Source organism: Melitaea cinxia, chromosome 9, assembly GCF_905220565.1.
Source record: "Melitaea cinxia chromosome 9, ilMelCinx1.1, whole genome shotgun sequence".
Lineage (NCBI taxonomy): Eukaryota > Metazoa > Arthropoda > Insecta > Lepidoptera > Nymphalidae > Melitaea > Melitaea cinxia.
The window spans coordinates 3,298,964-3,323,415 of NC_059402.1; the positions used below are offsets into that span (position 1 = coordinate 3,298,964).

At 32.7% G+C, this 24,452-nt stretch overlaps 1 protein-coding gene across 1 annotated transcript in view; it reads right to left on the reverse strand.

Moving 5' to 3' along the window:
* The window catches only part of LOC123656385 (atrial natriuretic peptide receptor 2), a 43,598-nt gene continuing 19,146 nt past the window's right edge, over positions 1-24,452 (reverse strand). Inside the window, exons 2-12 of the mRNA XM_045592074.1 lie at positions 23,601-23,714; positions 22,726-22,851; positions 19,457-19,585; positions 16,120-16,249; positions 9,680-9,802; positions 7,144-7,233; positions 3,811-3,934; positions 3,008-3,096; positions 1,753-1,882; positions 978-1,069; positions 1-211 (exon numbers count right to left, since the gene is read on the reverse strand). Coding sequence (XP_045448030.1) covers positions 53-211; positions 978-1,069; positions 1,753-1,882; positions 3,008-3,096; positions 3,811-3,934; positions 7,144-7,233; positions 9,680-9,802; positions 16,120-16,249; positions 19,457-19,585; positions 22,726-22,851; positions 23,601-23,714 — 1,306 coding nt within the window. The 3' untranslated portion in view covers positions 1-52. The remainder of the gene's footprint in view (positions 212-977; positions 1,070-1,752; positions 1,883-3,007; positions 3,097-3,810; positions 3,935-7,143; positions 7,234-9,679; positions 9,803-16,119; positions 16,250-19,456; positions 19,586-22,725; positions 22,852-23,600; positions 23,715-24,452) is intronic.

A 24,452-nucleotide genomic window follows, 5' to 3' on the forward strand; every position in this document is an offset into this window, starting at 1 on the left:
TTTTCACACTTAAATTTAATATACGTAGATATTTGTTATTGAACTAAATTTTTTAGTGATTTCTGATGTCTGGTTGGTATCTTGGTGAGTTCCGACCCTTGGAGTGGATTCTGGCAAGGAAGCTGGGTGTGTAGTCCAGGGAGGCAGCCGGTCTCACTGGGGATGGGCCGTTACGACCTTCTAGCCAGTATGTTGTCATTTCGCCTTTGCCCTGCAAAAGAAGCTATTTTTAGGTTGAGCGCAATATATCTACAGTTATGTATGTGTATGTTAAAGACATGACATCATAGACTCTGCTGTATGATTCTTACAAACAGTCCCGTTTCTATTAGTTGTACAGAAAACTAGTTTTCCTTCCTCTTGTGAAGGACATCGAAATTATCCGATTATGTCAGATTTTCCTATAGAAAAACTGTGTCATAGGAAAATATGACACTTTACACACGTTTGTCAAGTATTTAGTATTCAACTACACAAATATCTGCAGAGATTGATCGCCTTTTGAAAATTACGTTCTGAATTAAGGGATGAGCCATGATTAGTTTAAAACGTCGAGAAAAACTCAAGACATCTATATAATATTTTCGTACATATCAACAATATAAGAATTATGAAATTATGTATTTACGCTGCGTGATTGATGAAGACAATTTATTTGTATTTTTTTATTCCCACTATATTCTTTTTTTATATATAACTAGGTTTGCAAACAAGTGTACAGATCACCTGATGGTAAGCGATTATCGTAGCTTATAGACGCCTGTAACATCAGAAGCATCGCAAGCGCATTGCCGACCCTATCCCCAATCCCCCTCAGGAGCTCTGGTCACCGTACTCACCAACAAGAACACAATACTGATTGAAAATAGTATTATATACTCGTAGCTATATCTCCATATTTTGAGCAGGAATTTTCCTGCTGTGGCCCTACCTCAGTTAAAACCCCAATTGCATCGTATATAATAAAGTATACGTACCTTGACATCGACGACACCTCGTGGTGTGGTAATAAAAAGGCCAGTCTTGTCCAGAGCTTGTTTGACATCTTCAGATATTTGTATTTTCATTGCTGGAACATAAAACAAGTAGAAATCAATTTTTCCCTCAGAACTTTTTCACCTACAGTTTATGCTCCTCCTTCTTGATCATAATTTTTTTATGTCACTAGGTCGGCAAACAAGCGTAGGGCTCACCTGATGGTAAGCGATTACCGTAGCTTATAGACACCTGCAACACCAGAAGCATAGCAAGCGCGTTGCTGACCCAATCCCCAATCCCCCCAGGAGCTCTGGTCACCTTACTCACCAACAGGAACACAATAGTGCTTGAAAACAGTATTATTTTGCTGTGATCTTCTGTAAGGTCGAGGTACTACCCCAGTCGGGCCGCTCCATATCTTGAGCAGGAAATTCCTGCTGTACCCTACTTCAGTTTGATGTGCCCTACCAAAAAACTTAAAAAAAGGAAATATCCAAGAATTAAAGAAAAAAACAATTTTTTAAGAGTTTTTATGAGGCAACGCTATATTTTTTTTGACTACTAATTCTTAGAACGTGAAAAAACTTAATACGAATGTATGTTTATGAAAATATGATTCATTTGAATTCCTAGGTCTTATAGGATGCTGAAAAAGATTAGGCAATAACGAAAACAAAATTTATTCACATCTCATCTCATTATCTACTGTGTATATTATATATTATACATAACATTGCGAGGTAATATAAGGAAAATATTAGTAAAATAACTCACGTTCACCCGTACTTTCCATTCTACTGGCGGTGTTTATAGTGTCACCGAAGAGGCAGTATCGTGGCATTTTGGTACCAACGATGCCAGCTACACATGGTCCTGTATGGATTCCGCTTCTCATACAAAGTGTCTATGACAAAAAATCATTTAGATACAACAATATATAAAAAATATCTTTTCTCTTTTCCAGTGATATGAATTAGTATGTACTAGGGCTCAGAACCTGAAAATATGGGTACCGAAAGAACCGTGATTTTCCAGTTCTTTGGTCAGTTAAAAAGTACCAGTAAATCACATTCGCAGTTCTTTCGATACTTTTGGCAATTTTATTTGAATCAAGCAATTCATACAAAAGCGAAATAGAGAGGCAATGGGTATCCACGTGATGATATCAATAATGTGTCCTGAAGAGAAAGCTGCTATGGTAACAAATAAACGGTGGATATATCAACGAGGTCCTCAAAAATCTCCCCATTGTATAGATGTACTCATGTAGAATCAACGTAAATATGGAAAGATGAAAGGATACCAAAGGTCATAAACAACATTACGGACTGTCCGTCGTTGATGAAGTCTAGTAGTTGAACTTTATATTAAAGGACACCTGCAAAGATGCAAACAATATTCTACGTAACAAGTGCCGCTACCCTAAAAAGATGAACGTGGAAAATACTTGATTGTAGCTGTGCAGATGATGATTTTTAACTTCTATATTAAGACTAAAAATAAGAAAAGAAAAATACAAAAAAATGTCGAAAGAACCGGGAAACATAGTTCCCTTCAGACAAAGTACCGAAAATCCCGGTTCTCAAAAATAGACTGGTTCCGGGAATCCTAGTATGTACACTAGTTTGTATGACTTATTTCGAAGTGAAACAAATATCGATAAAGCAAACGCAAATTATTCTCAAGCATAAATACAATTCAGAGTACCTCTGTAATTGGATATGGCACTTCCAAACGTTTATAATGTTCTCTGTTATGTTATGCTTTTGGTTATTAATTTAATATACTATATTGTTTTTTAATGTTTACGCGAATTGTATTCATTATAATGAAACAACTTTTTCAGACTTTATCGCGGTTTATTATGTGTTTTAAATGCCCGACGTTTCGGATACTTTACACGGGAGGACTTCGGAGGGGGGGCGATAAAATCCGAAAAAGTTGTTTCAGTAATATAGTATTTAAATATAACGGAAGAGAAAAAGCTAAGCTTTAAGCAAAGACACAGAGACGAATATTACCTAAGTACCTGATCGGGGCGATGTGGTAGTCGACACATGGATGTTGCTTCTAGCAACTCTAGCGCCATGCTAGCAATTTCTGTGGCATGCTTATTTCCTGTAATAATGTTATCATTATATATTAGTTGTTATAATCTTAATATTTTCATTAAATTTAGTGATTTTGTGTTAATTGTCAGAAGGGACTATAATCTTTCTAATAATAGCGGTATATTTGTTCTGATTTGGTTTTCTTTGGTCCTTTTTTAATATTTAAGAACAAAATAACAAAAATAACGTTAAAACTAAAAAGTTTTAACGTTATTTTTGTTATTTTGTTCTCAAATATTAAATAATAAAATATAATTTCAAATTGTTATTGCAAATATCGTGAATTGATAAGGTTGCGAGTGGTAGCGGCAACGTTCATAATAATTATTGTTGAATTATGAATTTTATGAATCATTTATTAATTTTAAAACGTATAAATTTTTTATCAATTTCATTTTATTTTTATACATTTCGTTTATAAATTTATTTATTCTTACATGGTTAGATTAACATTTCAATTGTGCGTGTGTGTATATGCAGAATGATATTTAAAAATAATGATAAAAAAAATCATCAAATAAATATATTAAAAAAAATGTTGAATGGCCTGATGTAAAATCAGTACTAACTTGCGATAGTGTGGCATGTACAAAATATTCCAGTGAAGTTTAGTCCAAATAAATGAAAATTCTTTAAGCGTTTTTGTAAATTTCAATTCATTTCCAAATTTGGATCACAAATAATATAGTCAGTATATTAATTAAATAGCACATTAGTATACCATTTCTGACGGGTAGTCCAGACGCGACCATGTAGGAGTCTCCGATAGTCTCGATCTTGTAAACATCGTAGCATTCAATTCTTTCATCGAATAACTTGTACACGGAGTTTAAGAAACTGATCACCTAAGAATGTAAATTTAATTATAATTATTTATTAAAACATTATTATTTACACATTTAGAATTATATTATAGAACATAAAAACATTTGAACTTAAAAAGAAGTGTAAAGGTGGTCTTAACGAAAAATGCCCTAAACGAAAAATGACCCCTAAGAAAGTGATGGTAACTGTTTGGTGGTCTAGCGCCGGTGTAATTCATCACAGCTTCTTACCAAACGACATGAGCATTACTGCAGATGTGTACTGTGAAGAACTAAACACAATAATGGGGATGGCAGACGGTCTCCAAGTTACGAGACCTGAGGTTGGAAGTTCTCCGTCATCAACTGTACTCACCAGATTTTGCCCCTACAGACTTCCACTTTTTCCAGAATTTAGATAACTTTTTGGCGGGAAAAAAATTCAATACCTGAGTGGCAGTAAAAAATGCCTTTGAAGAGTTTGTTGCCTCACGTCCAGCAGAGTTTTTTAAGAAAAGCATAAGTAACCACTACGTTGGCAAAAATGCATTGATTCCATGGGCTTGAATAATGAATGAACTTTGAATAATAAAAATAAAAAATATAGAAAAAAGTGCGTTAACTTATTTCATCAAAAACGACAATTTCATTGGTAAAGACCTATTATTTTTAATTTCAAGCGGATTAAAGCTGTTTTCAAAAAGTTTTATTATAATACCTAACTTTTTAATCTGTTAGCTATGCTCTTGAGATTTCGAACATTAACTCGATGGGATAAAGTTCAATATAATATGTAACACATTAGAACAAAGGTCGAACCTACTAGACTTGCTCCCAGACAGTGAGTCGACAGACTTGATAATCTCATAGTTACTAACTAGCTGTGCCCGCGACTTCGTATTTTCACAAAAAAGTATTGTTTCGTTCACAGAGTTATAAAATGAATAAATTTCTAAAATAAAGGTAGCCTAAGTTAGACCTTATTACATAGATATAGAGAGATCTGCCAGTGAGGTCCCGGCAAAATTAGCTCAGGTGTTTCAGAGATTAGCCGGAACAGACAGACAGACAGACAAAATTGTAAAAAAATGTTATTTTGGTATACGTATCGTGTATACATCTATATGCATCTAGTAAAAAGCGGTTATTTTAATATTACAAACAGACACTCAAATTTTATTTATTTGTAAAGATTACATAACACATAACCGACCACAAACCATAAAATTGTGAAATAAAAAGACTAAGTAAACGAAAACAACAAGTTAAAAAAACAGTAATGTTAAAAGACAAAATGTCATTTTAAAATTCAATAACGAAAACAACGACGGTTACTTTACTATCTGTTTGTTCATTACATCATGTTATTTACTATAAATAAAGTTTATTATATATGCTATGTTACTAGTTGATCCGAAACTTCTTATGGTTTGGGAACTGTCAACGTGTGAAGCTTAAATAATCGTTATGTTTCTTAGATTATCTGTAAAAAATTTTTTAATTCTTTAACAACTGTCTAAAACGTATTGATTACCTTAGCCTTTTTCAAGACTAGCACTTAGCAATACATTTCGCGATTAATTTCTATTTACATAGATTATTATTTATGTACTACAATGTTTTCTACATATTGAATTATGACATGCTATTTTAGAACACTAATTTTTTTTTAAATATAGTATTTTAATCATGTATTAGTTATAAAGCTAAGGTGAAAGCATAGACGTGGAGTCATATTTAACCTATATACCTGATCATCTAATATGTAAAATTCTCATGTCGCGGTGTTTGTAGTTAAACTCCTCCGAAACGGCTTGACCGATTCTCATGAAATTTTGTGTGCATATCGGGTAGGTCTGAGAATCGGCCAACATCTATTTTTAAGGATTAAGGAGGTTAATATAATAATATGGCAAAACAATGTTCGCGGGGTTAGCTAGTTTTATTATAAGCTAACTGACCTAGCAAAATTCGTCTTGCTATAGCTATAATGTTCTCAACATTCGAAATCTTTTAACACTATAGAGGTGTATGAATGTAACAGTAACACAGGGTTTTTGCATCCGTGATTGTTTGCCTAAGCCGATATATCTTTCCATACTCTAGAACTACTGAAGTCAGCTATCATTAGTAACGTGACGAAGTCTTATTAGTAGGTACATATGTAAAAATCTGAGCCCAAACCAAGAAAATTACTGGATTTCGAATTACAAAAGTAAATAAACAAATAAATATACTTGTATATATAGTTTATGCATAAATCATAGATCATGATTTGAACGAAACAGGCGTCTAAAAGGCTTTCTTCAAGTGGTCTAACTAGTCAAAGATGTAGTTAGGCTGACAACGATAAGTCACTATTTTCTTAACTTAAATCGACTGAATTATTTTTATTAAATACTAGCTGACCCGGCGAACTTCGTATCGCCTAACACAAACTTTATCGTATGGTATTAAAGTTCAAATTGACTTTTAAGTATTATCACAAATCTTTTGTATGGGAGTATAGAAAAGTGTTGTTTTTAGACTTTTTCAGGAAATTTAATTTTTTTTTTTAGAATTTTTCTCTCCGTAGGAACCATCCTCGTGCTTCAAGGAATATTTTAAAAAAAGAATTAGCGAAACGGTCCAACCGTTCTTGAGTTTTGCGCTTAGCAACACATTCAGCGACTCATTTTTATAGTATAGATTTTATTTATTGATACATTATTTTACACCACAAATAAATTATTAACCAGATCCTATATATTTCTTTCAATCAATCCAAATGTTTCATGTGCGTTATATAAAATGTGATACTTATTACGTAACGTACGTAAGTTTTTGGGACTTTTTCATACGTGACTAAGGATTTAATAATTTAGGAGGAATTTGTCTCTAAACCATCTCTAAGGCAATTAACTTGAAAAGGAACTTTCAGGGGATTTAACTTGAAATACCAAAATGTATAGTGTCTTTAAATTCGAGGAACCAATTAATAATTCGCTAAGCTACGTCATAATACGTAAATATGCAGGAGCAGCAACCATATACTTCCATCGCTTTTAAGGGAGCTTAGAGCATTCAAAACTATGACATAATAATTTATTAATCATTTATTAGGGTGAGATAAAATTTTGATTTAACATTAAAATTTTAATTTATGTGACATAGTTTTACTAGTTAAGTCTTCATACAAAAGTAAAAGAGAGTATATGATGGAGATGATTTTTTTAAATTATTTTGAGCAAGGAGTATTAAGTAACTTTTACCTGATATGGCGTGGATACAGCAGCAATGGCGGTGAAGCCGACGATATCACTGAAGTAAACAGTGACTGAGGCGAAGAATTCTGCTGGTACCTTTAGTAAAATAAATGGATAAAAAATTTTTTTCAATCTACTAGGTCTAGTCTGCTTAATGGTAAGCGGATACCAGTGCCTCAGGACACCTGGAATACCAGGGGCATTGCAAGCGCGTTGCCGACTCTCCCAACTCCCCAAGAGCTCTGGCAATCTTACTAGGGATTTCGAATAAGAAGAGAATTATTTTAATATAATAATTATTTTATTTTTTTAGGCTAAATTATTTTTTATTATTTTATAGTAGCTTAAACCTCGGCACAAAACGAGCACATTATGACGAGTAATAATTAATTAATAGTTTAAAATACGCGGTAAAATATATTTTCATGTGAATTTATTTTCACATGAAAATATATTCAATATCAAAAGTGATACGTATCACCTTTGATCTTGACATATCTTTTCTTATTATAATCTAGCTGTACCTGCGACTTCGCCCGCGTGATATTTAAAAATAATATTGTGTATTGTTGCAAAATAAATAAATTCCTAAAATAAAAGTAGCCTAAGCTACTCTTCATTACATCAGCTATCTATCTGCCAGTAAAAGTCCCGTCAAAATCAGTCCAGCCGCTTCAGAGATTACCCGGAATAACAGACGGACAGACAAAAATTGTGAAAATTCTTATTTTGGTATATGTACCGTGTATATCCATATGCATTTAGTAAAAAGCGATTATTTTAATATTAGAAACAAATACTCCAATTTTATTTATTTGTATAGATTAATCAGTAGAACTAACTGCCATAAAAATAAAAGTTGGCACTGTTCAAAGCGAAGTAATTTTAAGTTAATGTTATCGTTTGAATTAGGTTTCAATGAATTACAGCATGCGGGACTATACCGTCAAACGAGATAGTGCTGTACGTGGTTAATACTGCCATCACCCAGTCAAATAGCCAAGCTATCACAGTCAAAGTGTCACGTCGTCTTGAGTGCAAAAGTTGCTAGTTCTCATGAACTGTAGGATGATGCGTAGGATTAAAAGGGTGATGGTCGCATGACGCAAGCACGTAGTCAAGATATCATCGCCGTGATTACAGGATGAGGCGTTGTACCGTGACACGAGGTCGAGTCGTACGAAATTGATGACGCCGTGACGAAACCACGTAGTCAAGATACTACAGTAAAAGTGTTACACTGTGATAACCAAGCTGTAGTTACTTGATTAATTACTATTTGTCTGCAGTTGGTGACATTTATTAATTTCATAAAATGTCAAAACACTATGAAACAAGTCTCGTAAAATTTTCAAGTTTAAACGAAGATTGATGAATGAATTTCGCAGTAAGTAAAATTGAAAACATTTTAAAATTTAAGTATATTTCTTTGATTTAATATTAGAACTTTGTTATATTACTCTTAGTGTGAGACTTATGTGTGCTTTGGTTGGTGGTATTTAAAAATAATGTGTCTGTAATTGTTCAATTATATAAATGGTCTACGAGTAAAAACAACTTACATAATACGTAACAAGAAAACCAAGATAGGGAAAAATATGTATACATTAGAAATAACATGGTTAAATATTTTCATTTAAAATATTAAAAATAGTTTTTCTCTCAAAACCGAAAGTTAAAGTAGCATCGCAATTTCGATTCCTACTGGAAACAGATGTTTGTATAAAGAAAAAAAAAAATATATATATATATATATATATATATATATATATATATATATATATATTTCCGGTCTAAGTTTTTGGGGTCTGGGTATCCTTGCGACGTCCCAGAGTACCTTAGATAGGACTTTGAAACCATAAATCTCGGTTGTTAATACAAGAATTTGATAATATTTGTTATCGTTACTCTGTGCTAAGATTTTTAAAAACAGTACGTGGTTATCTCAGTTCTTAGATGGGTTATCAAAACGCCACGCCTAGGTCCGCCAGTACAGTAAAAAAATACACTCTAAAAATAAACGGCTTCGACTGGACGATTGTTCTAAGAAATAAACAATAAATTCTAAGAAAAATTGTTAATATTTTGTTTAACATAGTAATATAATATTTATTATTTTGTGGTTTCTATTAAGTACTATTGAATTGTTACACGCTTATAATATCGTATAACTATTTCTTACAAACACGAAGGATAACGATATAAAACGGAGTATGCTGTAACAATTATACCAAAGTATAATAAACAAGACTGCGGTCTGCTCGATGGTAAGCAGTTACTGAAGTATGTGGGGACTTGGAATACCAGTGACATCACAGGCGCGTTCTTAACCCTAACTTAAGTGACACATTGCATACCCAGAAGCTCTGGCTACTTTACTCACTACAGGAGTACAAAACTAGAGCAGGATTATTTGGCACTGGATAAGAGACACTATACCAATTGGGCTGCTCCAGATTTTGGGCAAGTTGTTTTCCGCTATTCTCTACCTAAAGAAATACAATCGGATTGATAGTATTGGAACCACTTAGGTGTATTTTACCTGCTGAGTCTGTTTCAACTGCTTGGCAACACTGGCTGGCAACATCTGGTAGAGTAATGAGTCACTCAACTCTTTCTCATATTCCAGCTCTCTGGCTTTCTCGGATAAATTGCGGGCGTATACCTGAAATGTAAAATAATTGGTTGATTAAATAAATTTATAGTATACCACTTCTGAGGATAGGCCTCTTCCTCCTTGTAGGATAAGCTTAATTAATCACACATTGGATAATATATTCCTATTAGGTATCTATGACAAAAATGCCGACAGATTAATTTGCTTTCCGAGGCATAGTGGAAAACCCATAAGTATACAAGAAAAATTAGAGTAATCCAAACGATATATATCAATAGATATTATAAAGCTCAACTTTAAATGAATTTTGAAAAAAATAAAATAAACGGATTGTTGACATGAATTTAGCTTAATTAACACTGCAATTGAATGGAAATTAAAAAAAAAAATACATATTTTATTCATAAATTTATCTAATGTATAAAATTCTCGTGTCGCGGAGTTTGTAGTTAAACTCCTCCGAAACGACTTGACCGATTCTCATGAAATTTTGTGTGCATAATGGGTAGGTCTGAGAATCGAACAATATCTATTTTTGAATAAATGCTAAGGGTAGTCCACCCCTATTTTTTTTTTTAATTTTTAGATAAATTATTTATTTTTTAATTTTTTATGATACAATATTAAAAAATACATACAATCCTAAATTTTCAACCCTCTACGATCAACCCCTTTTTTTAAATAGCGTTTAGCGGCAAGACAACGTTTGCCGAGTCAGCTAGTAATAATATAATGTAATTAAACGAATCATTACAACAAAATCTATCAGAATTGTCTCAGAGTAAGTGACGTTGACGCTGCTGACGTCACTTCATACACGCAGTTTGTAGTGACACTGCTTTGCTCCAGGGGTTGCTGTTTCGATTCCTACCCCGATTCTGGGTGATAGATATACAGATTTGTTTACATGAATATTTATTTATTACAAAAATATTTATCAATACCGACCGGCTTTTTCCTAAAACACGGGCGAAGTTGAGCCTTAGACACAAATAACAGTATGTTTGTAATAAATATACAACTTTATTATTATTTATTATACAATAATAATTTGAATTGCTTACGACATTCGTTACTTCACAACTGACCTCAATACCGACTGAGTCATAATCGAGTCTGGCACAGACGTAATAGGTTGTAATGTGACTGACCTTGACTGAACTTGACCGATACCGCACGAAGATCATTGACATTGTGTAGTAAACCGGATTTTCGATATGAATGGAATAAGATATATACATATGCATATTTTTGTTTTGTTTTTTTCTTTTATTCGAATTTACTTCTTAAGAGACGAAACAAGGTTCGAGGAATTAAATATGGGAAGATTAACATGAGTAACATTTTATAACTTTTTAAGCAGGAATAAGATAATATCGACACCAACAATTTATACTACGCCAACTCGAATTTTCGATAAGTTGGTTTTCTCAATACAACTTGAATAAATGTGTGTGTTTTTTTTTGTAATAATAAAAATTGTGAAATTGCAATGAATAAATTAACTATTAAAGATACCAATTTTCAAATAAGTTTCTTTATTAATATAAAAGGTATCACGTTTTTCCCTTTTATAAGCCTCTATTGTAAAGTTCACTTTTATGAGTTAGCTTAGTATAAATTGCTGGTGTCAATATAGGGTAAAAGTATACTAGCATTTTACTGTGTCGGACCGAATATAAATATAATATTATTTGAATCGACTTCTAAAAAGGAGTAGGTTCTTATTATGACTGTATTTTTTTATATATGTTTCCTCAGAACTTTTACTGTGTCATTTATACGGTGGACGGATTTCGAAGATACTTTTTTTAATCGAAACGTGGTGCTTGTTATGTTGTTCTGAGTCTGTCGTTTTGAGTTATCTCTAATCAGTCTCAGTCTGTAATATCCTACTACTGGGCATAGGCCTCTTTCCCCATGTAGGAGAAGGATCAGAGCTTAATCCACCACGCTGCTCCAATGCGGGTTGGCGGATATATTCCCTACTATGAGTGAGTAACGATCGCTATCAGGCGTAGATGATAACAACCGGGACCGACGGCTGAGGCAAACACATGAGTTCACGTCATTTTTGGCGCGAACTTGTGGAGGCCTATGACCATCAGTGGACTGCGATAGGCTGATGTGTGTATGAGTGATGTTTTATAAATATAATAATAATAAAAATATTAATAAATAAAGTAGAGCACATTATGAAATATGAAATATTTAAATGCTAAAATCCTCGAGCAGTCCGACTGGAGAAGTACCTTGACCTTACAGAATATCACAGCTAAATAATACTGCTTTCAGGCAGTGTTGTGTTCCTGTGATGAGTAAGGTGATTAGATCTACTGGCGGGGATATTGTATAATAAAAAAAAAAATCTTATATCAAAATCAGCGCTGTTTCATTGTGAATAAATAGGTATAGTGTAATATAGTCTGCTAAAAACTGATTGTAATAATTATATAATATGGTTGTACTATATAGGTATATGATTATTTTTTAATATTCTAAAGTAAATATAAAATAATTTTTATTCATTAAAAAGACGAGTGAAGGTCATTTTTAGTTAGGGTCTATTACTATTAGTTCATAAATAAATTAGATAAACTGAAACAAATAATCACTTAGAAACGCGTGCTCGCATATTATTCTGCTGCGTCATATCACTGATGCTGTAAATATGACGTAATTCGACGTACTAGACTTGTCTGCCGTTGTGGAATTATTACACTATTGTAACATGATACACGTGTCATTGACATACATACACATGTGTATATATATAATATAGTAACTATATTTTAATATAGTCACTATATTTTTATATCAATGGTAATAACTTTATTTTTATATACAGATGTCTTATTACCTGACTGATGTGTGTTACCTCATACCATTTTACAGAGTGTACCGCTTTTGTCAATATCCGCCAACCAGCAGTGGAACAGCGTGGTGAATAAAGCTCCGACCCTTCTCAAACATGAAGAAAGAGCCCTAATAAGCCCAGCAGTGGGATTTTACAGAATCGATCGACAGTACCAATTTTGATGATTAGTTTTTAATCAAAATCTGGTGCTTCTCGTATGGTCCTGTTTAATTTAATTTGAACTCGATCGATTTTTAGTGATGTAATTTTTGAGTTATCGATAATAATGCGTATTTACTTGACTTTATTTCGACTACTTACGTTGATGTGCTAATTTTATTACTTGTCGATGGAAACTGAAGTCGATTTTCATTTTTTTTTTTATAATAACACAATTATTTTTCTGAATGTGTAGTAGTACCAATCAATATATTATATTCACATATATATTATAATATCAATATATATTCCTCTTCGTTTAATTATGAATACCTATTTGTGTACTTAATATAATTTAGCATTATATAGTATTGCTTTAGCGATGTTTAAAAATTATAATTGGAAAAACATGTTTATGTACATATATTTTTTGTAACATTTTCAGTTTGTTGTATAAGCTTATTGTCTGTTTTACTGTACCTTAATAAATAAATAAAAAAACATATTATTATTATTATTATAAAAAAACATATTTTGTACCACCATATTTTTTATGACTTTTTTAAATTTATTTTTTAAAGAATAACCTTGCCCTGACAACGAAAACAAAAAAGAATAAAATTATACAATGCGATGGAATCGTTCGGACATAGACGCATGCAACAAATATTTACATATTTCCTTATAATGCTATAAATATTATAAAATATTTAAATTACCTCACTCATTGGGATTGCCTTGATGACATTCAATATTACGTTGCTATATTTAGTCGCTGAACGAGGTTGGATACTAAACTGTTAATTAGTAATATCATCGCAAAGACATCATTGATATTGATAATTTTTTGAATTATTTTACGAATTTTAATTGATATAGGAAAAATTGTATACTGTAAAGCATTTCCATAGTTATATAGGCGTTGTGAAGATTATATTTATAGTTTTTTTTTTTAAGAACTATAAGCTAATTATATATTATTTCTATTTACACTCATATTAATTCTTAGAACGTATAATAATTTACTAAATACATAACATAAACAATTAATCACCAATTATTTACATATTATTTATATATTATATTTACATAAGTTACGTTAGTTAACAGTTATAATGAGTTATACAATAACATAATAGTTAAAAACACCCTTATTAGCTTTATAAAACAAATTCAGTGAAAATAATAAAAATAAACAAATTTGTTTTGTATGAGTCCTACAGCCCGCAGCGAAACAACGTGGTTGATTAAACTCCGATCCCCCTCCCACACGGAGAAAGAGGCCTATGCCCAGCAGCAGAATGTGACAGGGATCGAGTCATACAACTTTACGGGAATAGCGTGTATATCTAATTTGATTCCATAATATTAAAAACCAGCCGTGTCTCGCATTTTCGCCCGCGTTAATTTAAGAAAAAAAATGTATCTAATAAAATGTTTTATAGACTATAAACTTACTCCATAAATGAGCTATCTAATATAAATATAAACTTTATATATTATTATTTTTAAAGTTTAAATTTCAATATTACCGATTTAAATCTAGCGTACTCGCGTTTATATTAGCATTATCGAGGTTATTGAAATATTTTAATAAAGAAACGAATAAATGATGAAACGAAAAAAATACAAATACAATAATAGTTAGGTTTGGTCGGATACAAAAAAAAAACCGACAAAACCGTCAAGAGAATACACAATTCTACAGATAACTCAAACAGTATTCTTCAAATCTCGATTTTAGTTAAATGGAACCATATAATAAGCACCATCAATCGATTAATAACAGAAGAAAAAATAAAAAATAGTCGTACTGATCCTTCTTTTCTGAAGTCGGTTAAAATTAAATAAGCTGTGCGCGTATATCGACGATTTTTTTAACATAAGTACATGTTTAATCCAAGTTGAATTTAAGTATCCTGGTTTCTGCGACCACATTAAGGTCGAGGCCATATAAAATGAAATCATAATATCAGTAGTGTCCTTACGTGTAACCAAGATGCACGTTGTAGCCGGATTTGTGTGGGAATTTTTAACTACTTTTATGAGATATGTAAGTAGGACAGTTAAATTTTATCTGACGCATTAGCGGAAACTCGCACTGATCGTCATGAGGAAATTCTAAACATTTTAAATATCATATCAAACATCCGTTCAAGCGGAGATCGATTTTTAATACGATTTTTAAAATATTTAAAATTTTGTTTGTAATCAACAATTAATACACCGACCGATAAATAAATGAGAGCATCACAAACTCAGTCGAAGTCAGTTAAAAACGCGTTATTAAGGATCGTTTAAAGATCTCGAATCTTGTTCAAATTTCGAATTAAAAAAAAAACATTAAAACCGGTACAACCAGTAAAAAGTGATAAGGTAACACATAAGTATATAAAAAATAAAGTCGAATTGAGAAAATACTTCTTTATTTGCCAAAAACACTAAGCTTTGTAGTTATTATTTACAGAAAGTATTTTGTTATAGTGGCACAGTTAGCTTTAATTAATGTCGTCGATAGCGGGTTCGATTCGCATTCGGGGCAAATATTTGTATTTATGCAAATATTGGTTTTAGATCTGGATGAATGTTATATGCCGACCCTACATAAGTGTGATAAGGGCAGGAAGATGATGAATGTTATTGTGGGTTTATCTGTCTTGCTTCGGAGAGTACCTTAAGCTTGACCTAATTTTGGTCTCGTCTTATATATTATTGGTATGATAACAATTCAAAATTTACTTGAAGAAATCGCTGACGTTTTAATTTGCTTGTAAGTAAAAACTTTAAGTTTTACCACTTGACGTAGAAAGATAGAAGTAATTGAGACATTTCTAAAATTTGAAACATCAGACAGTATCAAAGGCTATCAAATAACTTATTTAGCCTGTGACTCATAAAACTTAGTAATTTTCCTATTTATTCAACAAATATAAAGCTGTCTTTACGAGTTAGATAGAAAATCACAAATCTTTGGGTCGGGGCTAAAGATATTTTTGAATAAAATAGACAGGGTTGAACATACCACAAACTGCCAGATTTTGAACAGGATATTTCCTACTAAGCCTTAGCTCAGCTACCTCTGACATAGCGTACCTCGATATACCTATGTAGTTAATGTAGCTACTAGACCATTCATTTTGATTACCATATTATATTATTATTACTAAGAAGTCAAATCAATAGTTGATGACATTCTTAGGTAGGAAACTTAAAATTGTAAAATATTTGTAGTTAAACATTTATAACCGCATGGACGCTATTGTGACTAGTATATCGTCATCAATGTATTTTATATACGCGTTTTATGAAACAGTATTTTCCAAGACTTACTAAGTTTATCACATTTTACCTGTATAGTATTGACCGCGTTCCGTACTAAGGCGATGATGATAGGCGACACCACACATACTAGAACGAGTATGCCAGCGCATACAGCCTCGCTTTTGCGTGCTTCCCGCAGACTGTCATTTACGCCCTCACTGGAAAAGAATGAGAATATTTTAATTGACTAAAATTGCATAGAAATGACATCAAATTTAATAAAGTCCGGTTCGCACATTGAAAACACCTGGGAAACACGTAAGGCTAATTTTATTTGTTCGTAAACATAAAAAAAAAATCGTCTTCAAATTTACATTGATATGTAATACAAAGTCAGCTGAAGCTTGGCGTCAATAACAATAACAACAACAACAACAATACACTTTATTGTACACCAAAACAGAAACAATACATATCAGATTGATTTTAACAAAGTATCATAAGGTACAAAGGGCGGCCTTATCGCTGAACAGCGATCTCTTCCTGGCAACCTAAGGGCAGAGGTATTGTGTCGGTGTAAGTGTACAAATTGTAACATAAACGATATTAAAGATAACTTAAAAAGTCCTCGTCAAATCTCAATCAAATTTAAATGAGACTCTATACGACGAGTACCACAGCTTTTGATTTAAAATAAAAAATCATCGATCATCATTGACCCAGTAAAAATGTTATAATTTAAAACACAAAATACAGTGAGTACCTTTTCCTTTTAGGAACCGAGTATAACACGTAAGAAAATGTACTGGACACCCTGGTTTATTTTACTATCTTTGACACTTAATTTTTTTTAACATCCGGGGGCTCTTAAGTGCCCATGCCTTTTTTATTTACATTTTTATTTTCAAAACTTTGAAAAAAAATACGATTCACTAAAAATACCGAGCTATGTTCGGTCATCCAGGTACTTTGTACTAAAATATACTGTATTTAGTATTACTTATAATACTAATTTAGCTAAAAATATTAATATAAAACCTCTAAAGACACTATCAACAATAATATCGACATCATAAAAGAAAAAAAAAATAACATTTTAAAATTGAAATATTTATTTATTTATATCAAACAGTTTTCAATAAAGGTTATTTTAGATAAATCCAGTGCATCTAAGTTGAAGAAGCTAGAACGGATTTATTATCTAAAGCCGTGCTAGTTCGGTCACGTATCGAATAAAAACCACACTATTTACTTTCCAACCGACTGCAGTGATGGGAATACGAGAATATTATTTTTTATCCTTAAAATGTTTTCTATTTCAATTTTTTTGACTTTTTAATCCTTACTGGATCGTAATGTTTTGAAAATTACATCATTAGTTTAGACGTATCGCCTTTTGATGTTCCATCGCTTGTTCTGTTTAAAAGTGTATTTTAAATCCTGATCTTAGTTAGATATTTGTATTGTAAAAATATTACCTGGAGGATTTAAAGTTCGTTATTGTGATTCTTCCCATCATGCCTTGAAGAGCATGAATAGGCATTGATACTCGTCGATTACACAAAATATTATTAAATTATGTACATAACCCTACCTCGTGAATCACTCTGTTTTGTAGTAAAACCGCATAAAGACCCGTTAAGTGGTTTTGAGTTTATCGCGAACAAACAAACATACAGACGATAACAGACTTTATTTTATAATCTATACTTAATATTCTAATGCTAAAGAGTGTTTGTTTGAACATGCTAATCTCAGAAACCATTTGTTCGAATAGAAAAATTATTTTTGTGTTGGATAGTGCCTATAACGATGAAGACTATAGGCTATATTATATTTTGGCATGTTTTTCTCTTAAATATGCCTGGGTGAAGCCGCGAGGTACAGCTATTATGTATAGATAATTCTTCTTCTTCTTCTTAGTCGTTCACTCTTGACAGAGTGGTCGTGGTTGACGACGATTCATTGGCTAAAGTAGCCCCCGCTATACGTCTCCACTTGATGCGGTTTTCGGCGTCTCGAGAACTCTGGTATGGTGGACTATGGAGGTCTGTGTCGCAGCTTTGGTAAGGTCTGTCCAACGCGTAGGTGATCGACCGCGTGACCGCTTGCCTTCTACCTGCCCTTGGACAACGAGTCGCTCTATGGATTGTTCGTTTCGAACAATGTGTCCGAAATATTTCAGGATTCGAGTTTGCACAGTCGACGACAATCTCTGCTTGATTTTTAATTCCTGTAGGATCGAAATATTGGTCCTAAACGCTGTCCAAGGGATCCGCAGCAGTCGCCGCCAGCACCACATCTCGAGTGCGTCAATTTTGCGTCGGTCTTTGAGTCTAACCGTCCACGTTTCTGCGCCATAAAGAAATATCGGGAAGATTAAGCTTCTCATTAGGCGGACTTTCGTGGCTTTGGTGATATTACGGTTGCACCAGACTCTTTTTAACTTGCCAACGGCAGATCTTGTAATAGCACATCTCCTTCGAATCTCGTCTTCGCATCCTCCGGTGTTTGCAATAGTGAAACCAAGGTACACATAAGATTGGACAACCTCACAGTTGCCAATCATAGAGATGTCAGGATGGTTTAGTTCGGCTCGATCCACTATCATCATCTTGGTCTTATCTCTGTTGATCGTAAGTCCAAAGGAGAGGCTTGTTGTCTCTAGAAATGTCAGCAGGTGTTCCATGTCCTCTTTTGTTTGAATGAGAAGAGTAGTATCATCGGCATACCTCAAGTTAGATATTTTTCTACCTCCCACTGAAATTCCCTTGTCCCGTTTTTCCAGAACGATTCTCATAATACACTCTGTATAGATGTTGTACAGGAGCGGAGAGAGTATGCACCCCTGACGAACGCCAGCTTGTGTATGAAAACTTTCCGAGTCAACATCGTCTATTCGACCAGTTGCAGTTCCGTCCTCGTAAAGTCGACGTATGAGACGAACCAGGTGGATAGGTACTCCCATTTGAGTGAGTACGTCCCATAATATATGCCATTTTATGGTGTCAAAGGCCTTGCGAAAGTCGACAAAACAGATATAGAGTGGGATGTTAAACTCTCTAGACTTTTCGATTATTTGTCTAAGAATTAGGATCTGCTCTCTTGTTCCTCGACCTTTGACAAATCCCGCTTGCTCGATAGCTATTTCGGAATATAGATAATTACTGCCATTGATATAATTACCTTGCATTACCTAATAAATAGCCTAAATATTTGTATATCTGAGTTGTATATCTTAATGTAACAAAGTTTCGCTTCTGCTTCAGTCTGTAATATCCCACTATTGTGCATAGGCCTCTTTCCCCATGTAGGAAACAAAGTTCATTTACCCTTATTATTATAATCTTATAATTTCAATTTTGATAGTCTATTATTAAAATAATATGAAGAATAAAATAAAGAAAGTATTAAAAAGTTCTTACCGAATGTATTCCCGGAGCTGCTTCTGAACGGCTCTTAGTCTGTCAAGGAGAGTCGCAGTCTGGTCGAAGTATTCTATTGCTTCACTTACGCTACCGCTCTGTGGCTTGTTGTCGACTATTTGTTGATTCCTTAATATAAAAAATAATATTAGTATAGAATTTTATTATAATTTTTGGGATTTAACTCCTTAGTAATCGATTTTCATATAAGGCGGTATGAAAGAAAATGAGTAGTAAAATCTACTGGACGAATGACCTCGTTACGTTTTTATAACGCCATTTCGTCATCGCAATCTATTGGAATCCAATAAGATTTTCTAATAATCATTTATTTACCATTTGATATGGGATAAATCTTTTTATACCTATTTAGACAGTCGATATAAAGGAGTAAGCCTGGAGCAGTGAGGAACGTGCGTCGGAGCTAACACACACACTTTCTTTTTAAGAAGTAACTTGGGAGTTTCTTGCTGAATCTTCTCTGTAAAATCCACATTTCGAATCGGTGGTAATTTTAATTTTAACTATAATTATTTAACATAAATATAATGTTAATGTTTATGGTCACGATTCAAAGCTGCTCTTTTAAGACCAATTGAATAATTTTTGATTTTTTTATATCTTTCTATACTGAAATATACATTATTATAGACGCTAAGGTGCCTGTGACTAATATGAATATGAAGAAGTCAAGACTGGAACCCCGGTTGTGTGTATGTGTGTATGTGAGGGTATACTAAAACTCTTATAAAAACGCCCACAGAAAAGGAAAAGAATAGAAAAATTTGATTAATTACTTGGAGTTAAAAATTTTGAGAAACCGTTGCCATAATTTAAACAAAGATTTAGAAGAACCCTAAAACTTTTAGGTGTTACGTAAATGAAAAATGCAATGGCGATAGTTTTATTCCTTCTGTGACGTATTTTGACTTACGTCAGCAAAGTCCAGTCAATCTATAGCGCAGTTATTAATAATTTTTCCTTAGCCTACAGGGATTCTCATTTCAAGGAGTTATGTTTGATTATTTTTATTAATATTTTCTTCGCTTACTTTTTGAATTTTTTTAATATAGATGTTTGAATAAATTAGTGATTTAAATGTTTTTATTGTTAATTAGTAGAACTAATACTTTTGAATATCGATGTACATACAATATATAATTTTAAATATACGTGCTTTAGTAACATAAATATATTATAGAATGTTGTGTACTTCGTAGGTAATGGGATACATATTAGATAATAATTTAATAATGAATCGATTCGATAATGTGTTATATGTATTCTGTGGATGGTCCTATTAAATAAATAAATAAATTGTATTTAAGATCGATATATACTTTCTACATATAAAAAAGTAAAGGTTAATGTAAAGCTACAATAGATTTAAACTGTAGACTTTTCTTAGAAAACAATTGGTAAGAAATTTAGTAGTTATATTATGTGATGATTTGAGTAATCCACCATTTCGAGTATCAGCTGCTTATTATTATGATGATAAGAGCTTTGTAATTACAAGAAGTTACACATTATCCATCTTATTCACTATGACTTGTCTTTATAGGTGTTTACACATTTTCTATTAGTTTGTTTACAAATAAACCTAAATGAAAACCCCGTGTAAGTTCACTACGTCACATCTGTATTTGTTAGATAAGGATGTACTCAGTCAAGCGTTCCATACATTATTCACAGGTTCCTATATCAATTTGCATCGATAATGATGATTTGAATGCTCTTCGATCATCGTTCCTATCCGTATTCTATTAAACCTCTCAAAATAATAATTTTCTACCAAATATGAATATCTGGGGTTTCCACACATATTATCTTATATATAAAATTTGCGTGTCATAATGTTAGTTAGGTTTGAGAAGCGGCCAACATCTATTTTTCATACCCCTAAGTTATAAGGAGGGATAATGGGGTTAATAACAAATACTTTTGGAGGTGGTGTGTGAAGAACGAGGTGTCTAGTGTCAGTTCCTCATCGGCTATCGAAAAGGATCCTCCACCAGACAGGTGTTGATGTCTGGTGGGGATTGCCCCAACGGTTGTTGTCGGGTTCTTGTATATATACTCAATCACTCTGATAACTTTGATAGCGCGATATAGGATACGTAAGTTTTCTCTAGTTTATATGTCGCGAGATAGATGTCGCTACATACTTATAGCGAAACAAGGTTTGCCGGGTCAGCTAGTATTTTCTAATATAATTTACTTTTTTTCATTAATACTATCGTAGAAGGCTTTCACATATGCAATACTCACTAAAATTACTTTAAATGTTATTATCTTCCACTGCGAGGCAAAAAATTTTATATCTATAGAAAAGGTGACTAAGCTAAATCCAATGAGTTTGATGACAATTGACACTTTTGTAAATATGTTGAAATCAATTTTTGATAATTTTTTATAAGTAAAAATTCTTTACGCACGCTTGACTTTGGGAGTAATAAGCTGGTGAATGAGAGAGATGTTGAGAGCGCTACGAATAGTGTGATCCGGTGAGGCGAACAGAGCAAAAGAGAGAGTTGTGACCACACATTTTCTCATAGCTAGTTATGTTTCGTATATCTAAGGCACAGTGCAGGCCTATTGTGCAGACGTTTTCCTTCAGACGTGTGGTCTAAAGCATACTCGTTTTTATGTTATTTGTAGTCGATTTGTAATATTTTATATTTGAAGTCGCCGAAATTGGTAAAAAATAAGATAGAAAATTCATATGTTATCCAAGACATGTTCATCGAAACGAATGTACTATTTAAGATTCCTTTTCAAGTTTACATTTCTCACAGCTCACGAATTCAATTTGATTATTTATAGTCAGAGATTGGTCCGTGCGTTGAATTAATGTGTTTGTTTGTTTGTTCTTTTTTCACGTGTTTGAGAAATCTAGGGCGATTACGTGAGCGTTATAATTCGCTAACACATTAGAATTCTAATGGCGATATTTTTATGAATGTGTTATATAATTAGGTTGTATAGTTATCCAGTTGTGTTTGGATTGCAATTTTGAACAAGCTTTGTTGTTAATTTTGTTAACTCAATTTTGAACCTTTCTTTAATGTTTTAAAAACCAAAACAATTTCTAATGCAATTAAAAAGCAGATTCTACTACTTATCTGTGAAGCTACTGATCCAATTGAATAGTACCTGTTTGACAGTATGTAGTACGTTTCCCCGTTTGTTTAAAATCATTTAATGTTAACCTATATTTTTCGTTAATTAACTTTATGTTTGAGATATTTTAATATTTTATTACTTACTTTTTCTCCAGGACTTGGTATTCTGGACTGTCTTCTTTGATGTCCACATGAAGCGGTATTAGCGACGGCACCAAATTCAATGTGTTATCCAGGAGGTCACGACCCAGCACCATGTGGCTGATGTACCTTTAATGAATATCAAATAATCATATACACATCAATATCATAGTGACATTTAAAAATTGCAAAAGAAAATATAGATCACTAGCTGACCCAGCAAACGTTGTTTTGCCATATATATTAGGAAAATTTAGGGTTGTATGTATTTTTTGATGCTAAATCATAGTAAAATAAAAATAAAATATATTATCAAAATATATTTGAAAAAAATTAGGGGTGGACCACCCCTAACATTTAGGGGGATGAAAAATAGATGTTGTTCGATTTTCAGGCCCATCCAATATGCACACAAAATTTCATGAGAATCGGTCAAGCCGTTTCGGAGGAGTTTAACTACAAACACCGCGACACGAGAATTTTATATATTAGGAGATTATTACAACGCATTATGGTATTCTTACTTTACATGTAACGTACAGGGAGGTGAGCACATTTGGTTTTATAAGTAGAGTCATAAATATTTTGTATATTCTTAAGTTTCATTATCTCAACGACCACTACACACACACGTTTATGAATGGTATCTCGTAAATTATGGAGTTTTAATGTTACTCTATAAAGATAAAGAAAAAAAATTGGAAAATGGGTAACACTATCCGCACATGACAAATAAATATATAGGTAAATTTTTGTGGTTGTCTCAGTGTTTGTGATTTTATTATTTGCGTTTCCGAATCTTCAACACATGATTCATATCCTAATACAGTGCTCAGTATGTGTGGCGTTTATTATTTATATTAGAAAAGTAGTCTTACCGTATATGATCTCTTGGTTGCAGATAACCTCGAGCGAAGTAATTAATACCAAGCACGGATGCTATTCCTTTACATTCTATGCTTCGCAGGAGATTTTTGAAGCCCACAAGATACCTGAGTGCAAAAAAAAGTGTAATTAGTGATTTTGTAATTTATAAATTAGAAATATAATGGATTATTAAGACAGGACACTGTTTGAAATGTCCTGCTCAAAGTCTGGAGCAGCCCGACAGGGGAAGTACCTCAAACAGGGGAAGTACCTCAAACAGGGGAAGTACCTCAAACAGTGGAAGTACCTCAACCTTACAGAAGATAACAGCTAAATAACACTACTCTTAAGTTGTGTTATGTTTCTGTGATGAGTGAGGCAGCCAGAGCTCCTGGGGAGAAGAGGTTAGGGTCAACAACTTCTTTGCGATGCTTCTGATGTTGTAAGTATCTATAGATCACGGCAACGGATTATTATCATTCACATAAAAATTGCTCATAAAAACGGAACCGATCCATGATAGAATATAAAATAATTCTCCAAATATTACAGAATTTTGGATGATACTATATAACCCTTTCATTTGTAAAAAAAATTGCCTACTTCATTGGTGTGAGATTGAGGTCTAAAGGCTGTGAGTTCATTTTTTGCCTCGAGCCTAGGTATAATATTTATAATACACGTTTATTATATTTATGTAAAACATGTTATAACAGTCAGCTGTTACCTAAATCACAGATATGAAGTTGCCTAACTTGGAGACTGATGACAGTGTATGTATATCAAACATATTTAGTTATTTGTTTATAAGTAATGCTATAAAGATCCTGAAACTTAAGGAGCGAATTGAACTAGCGACAGCC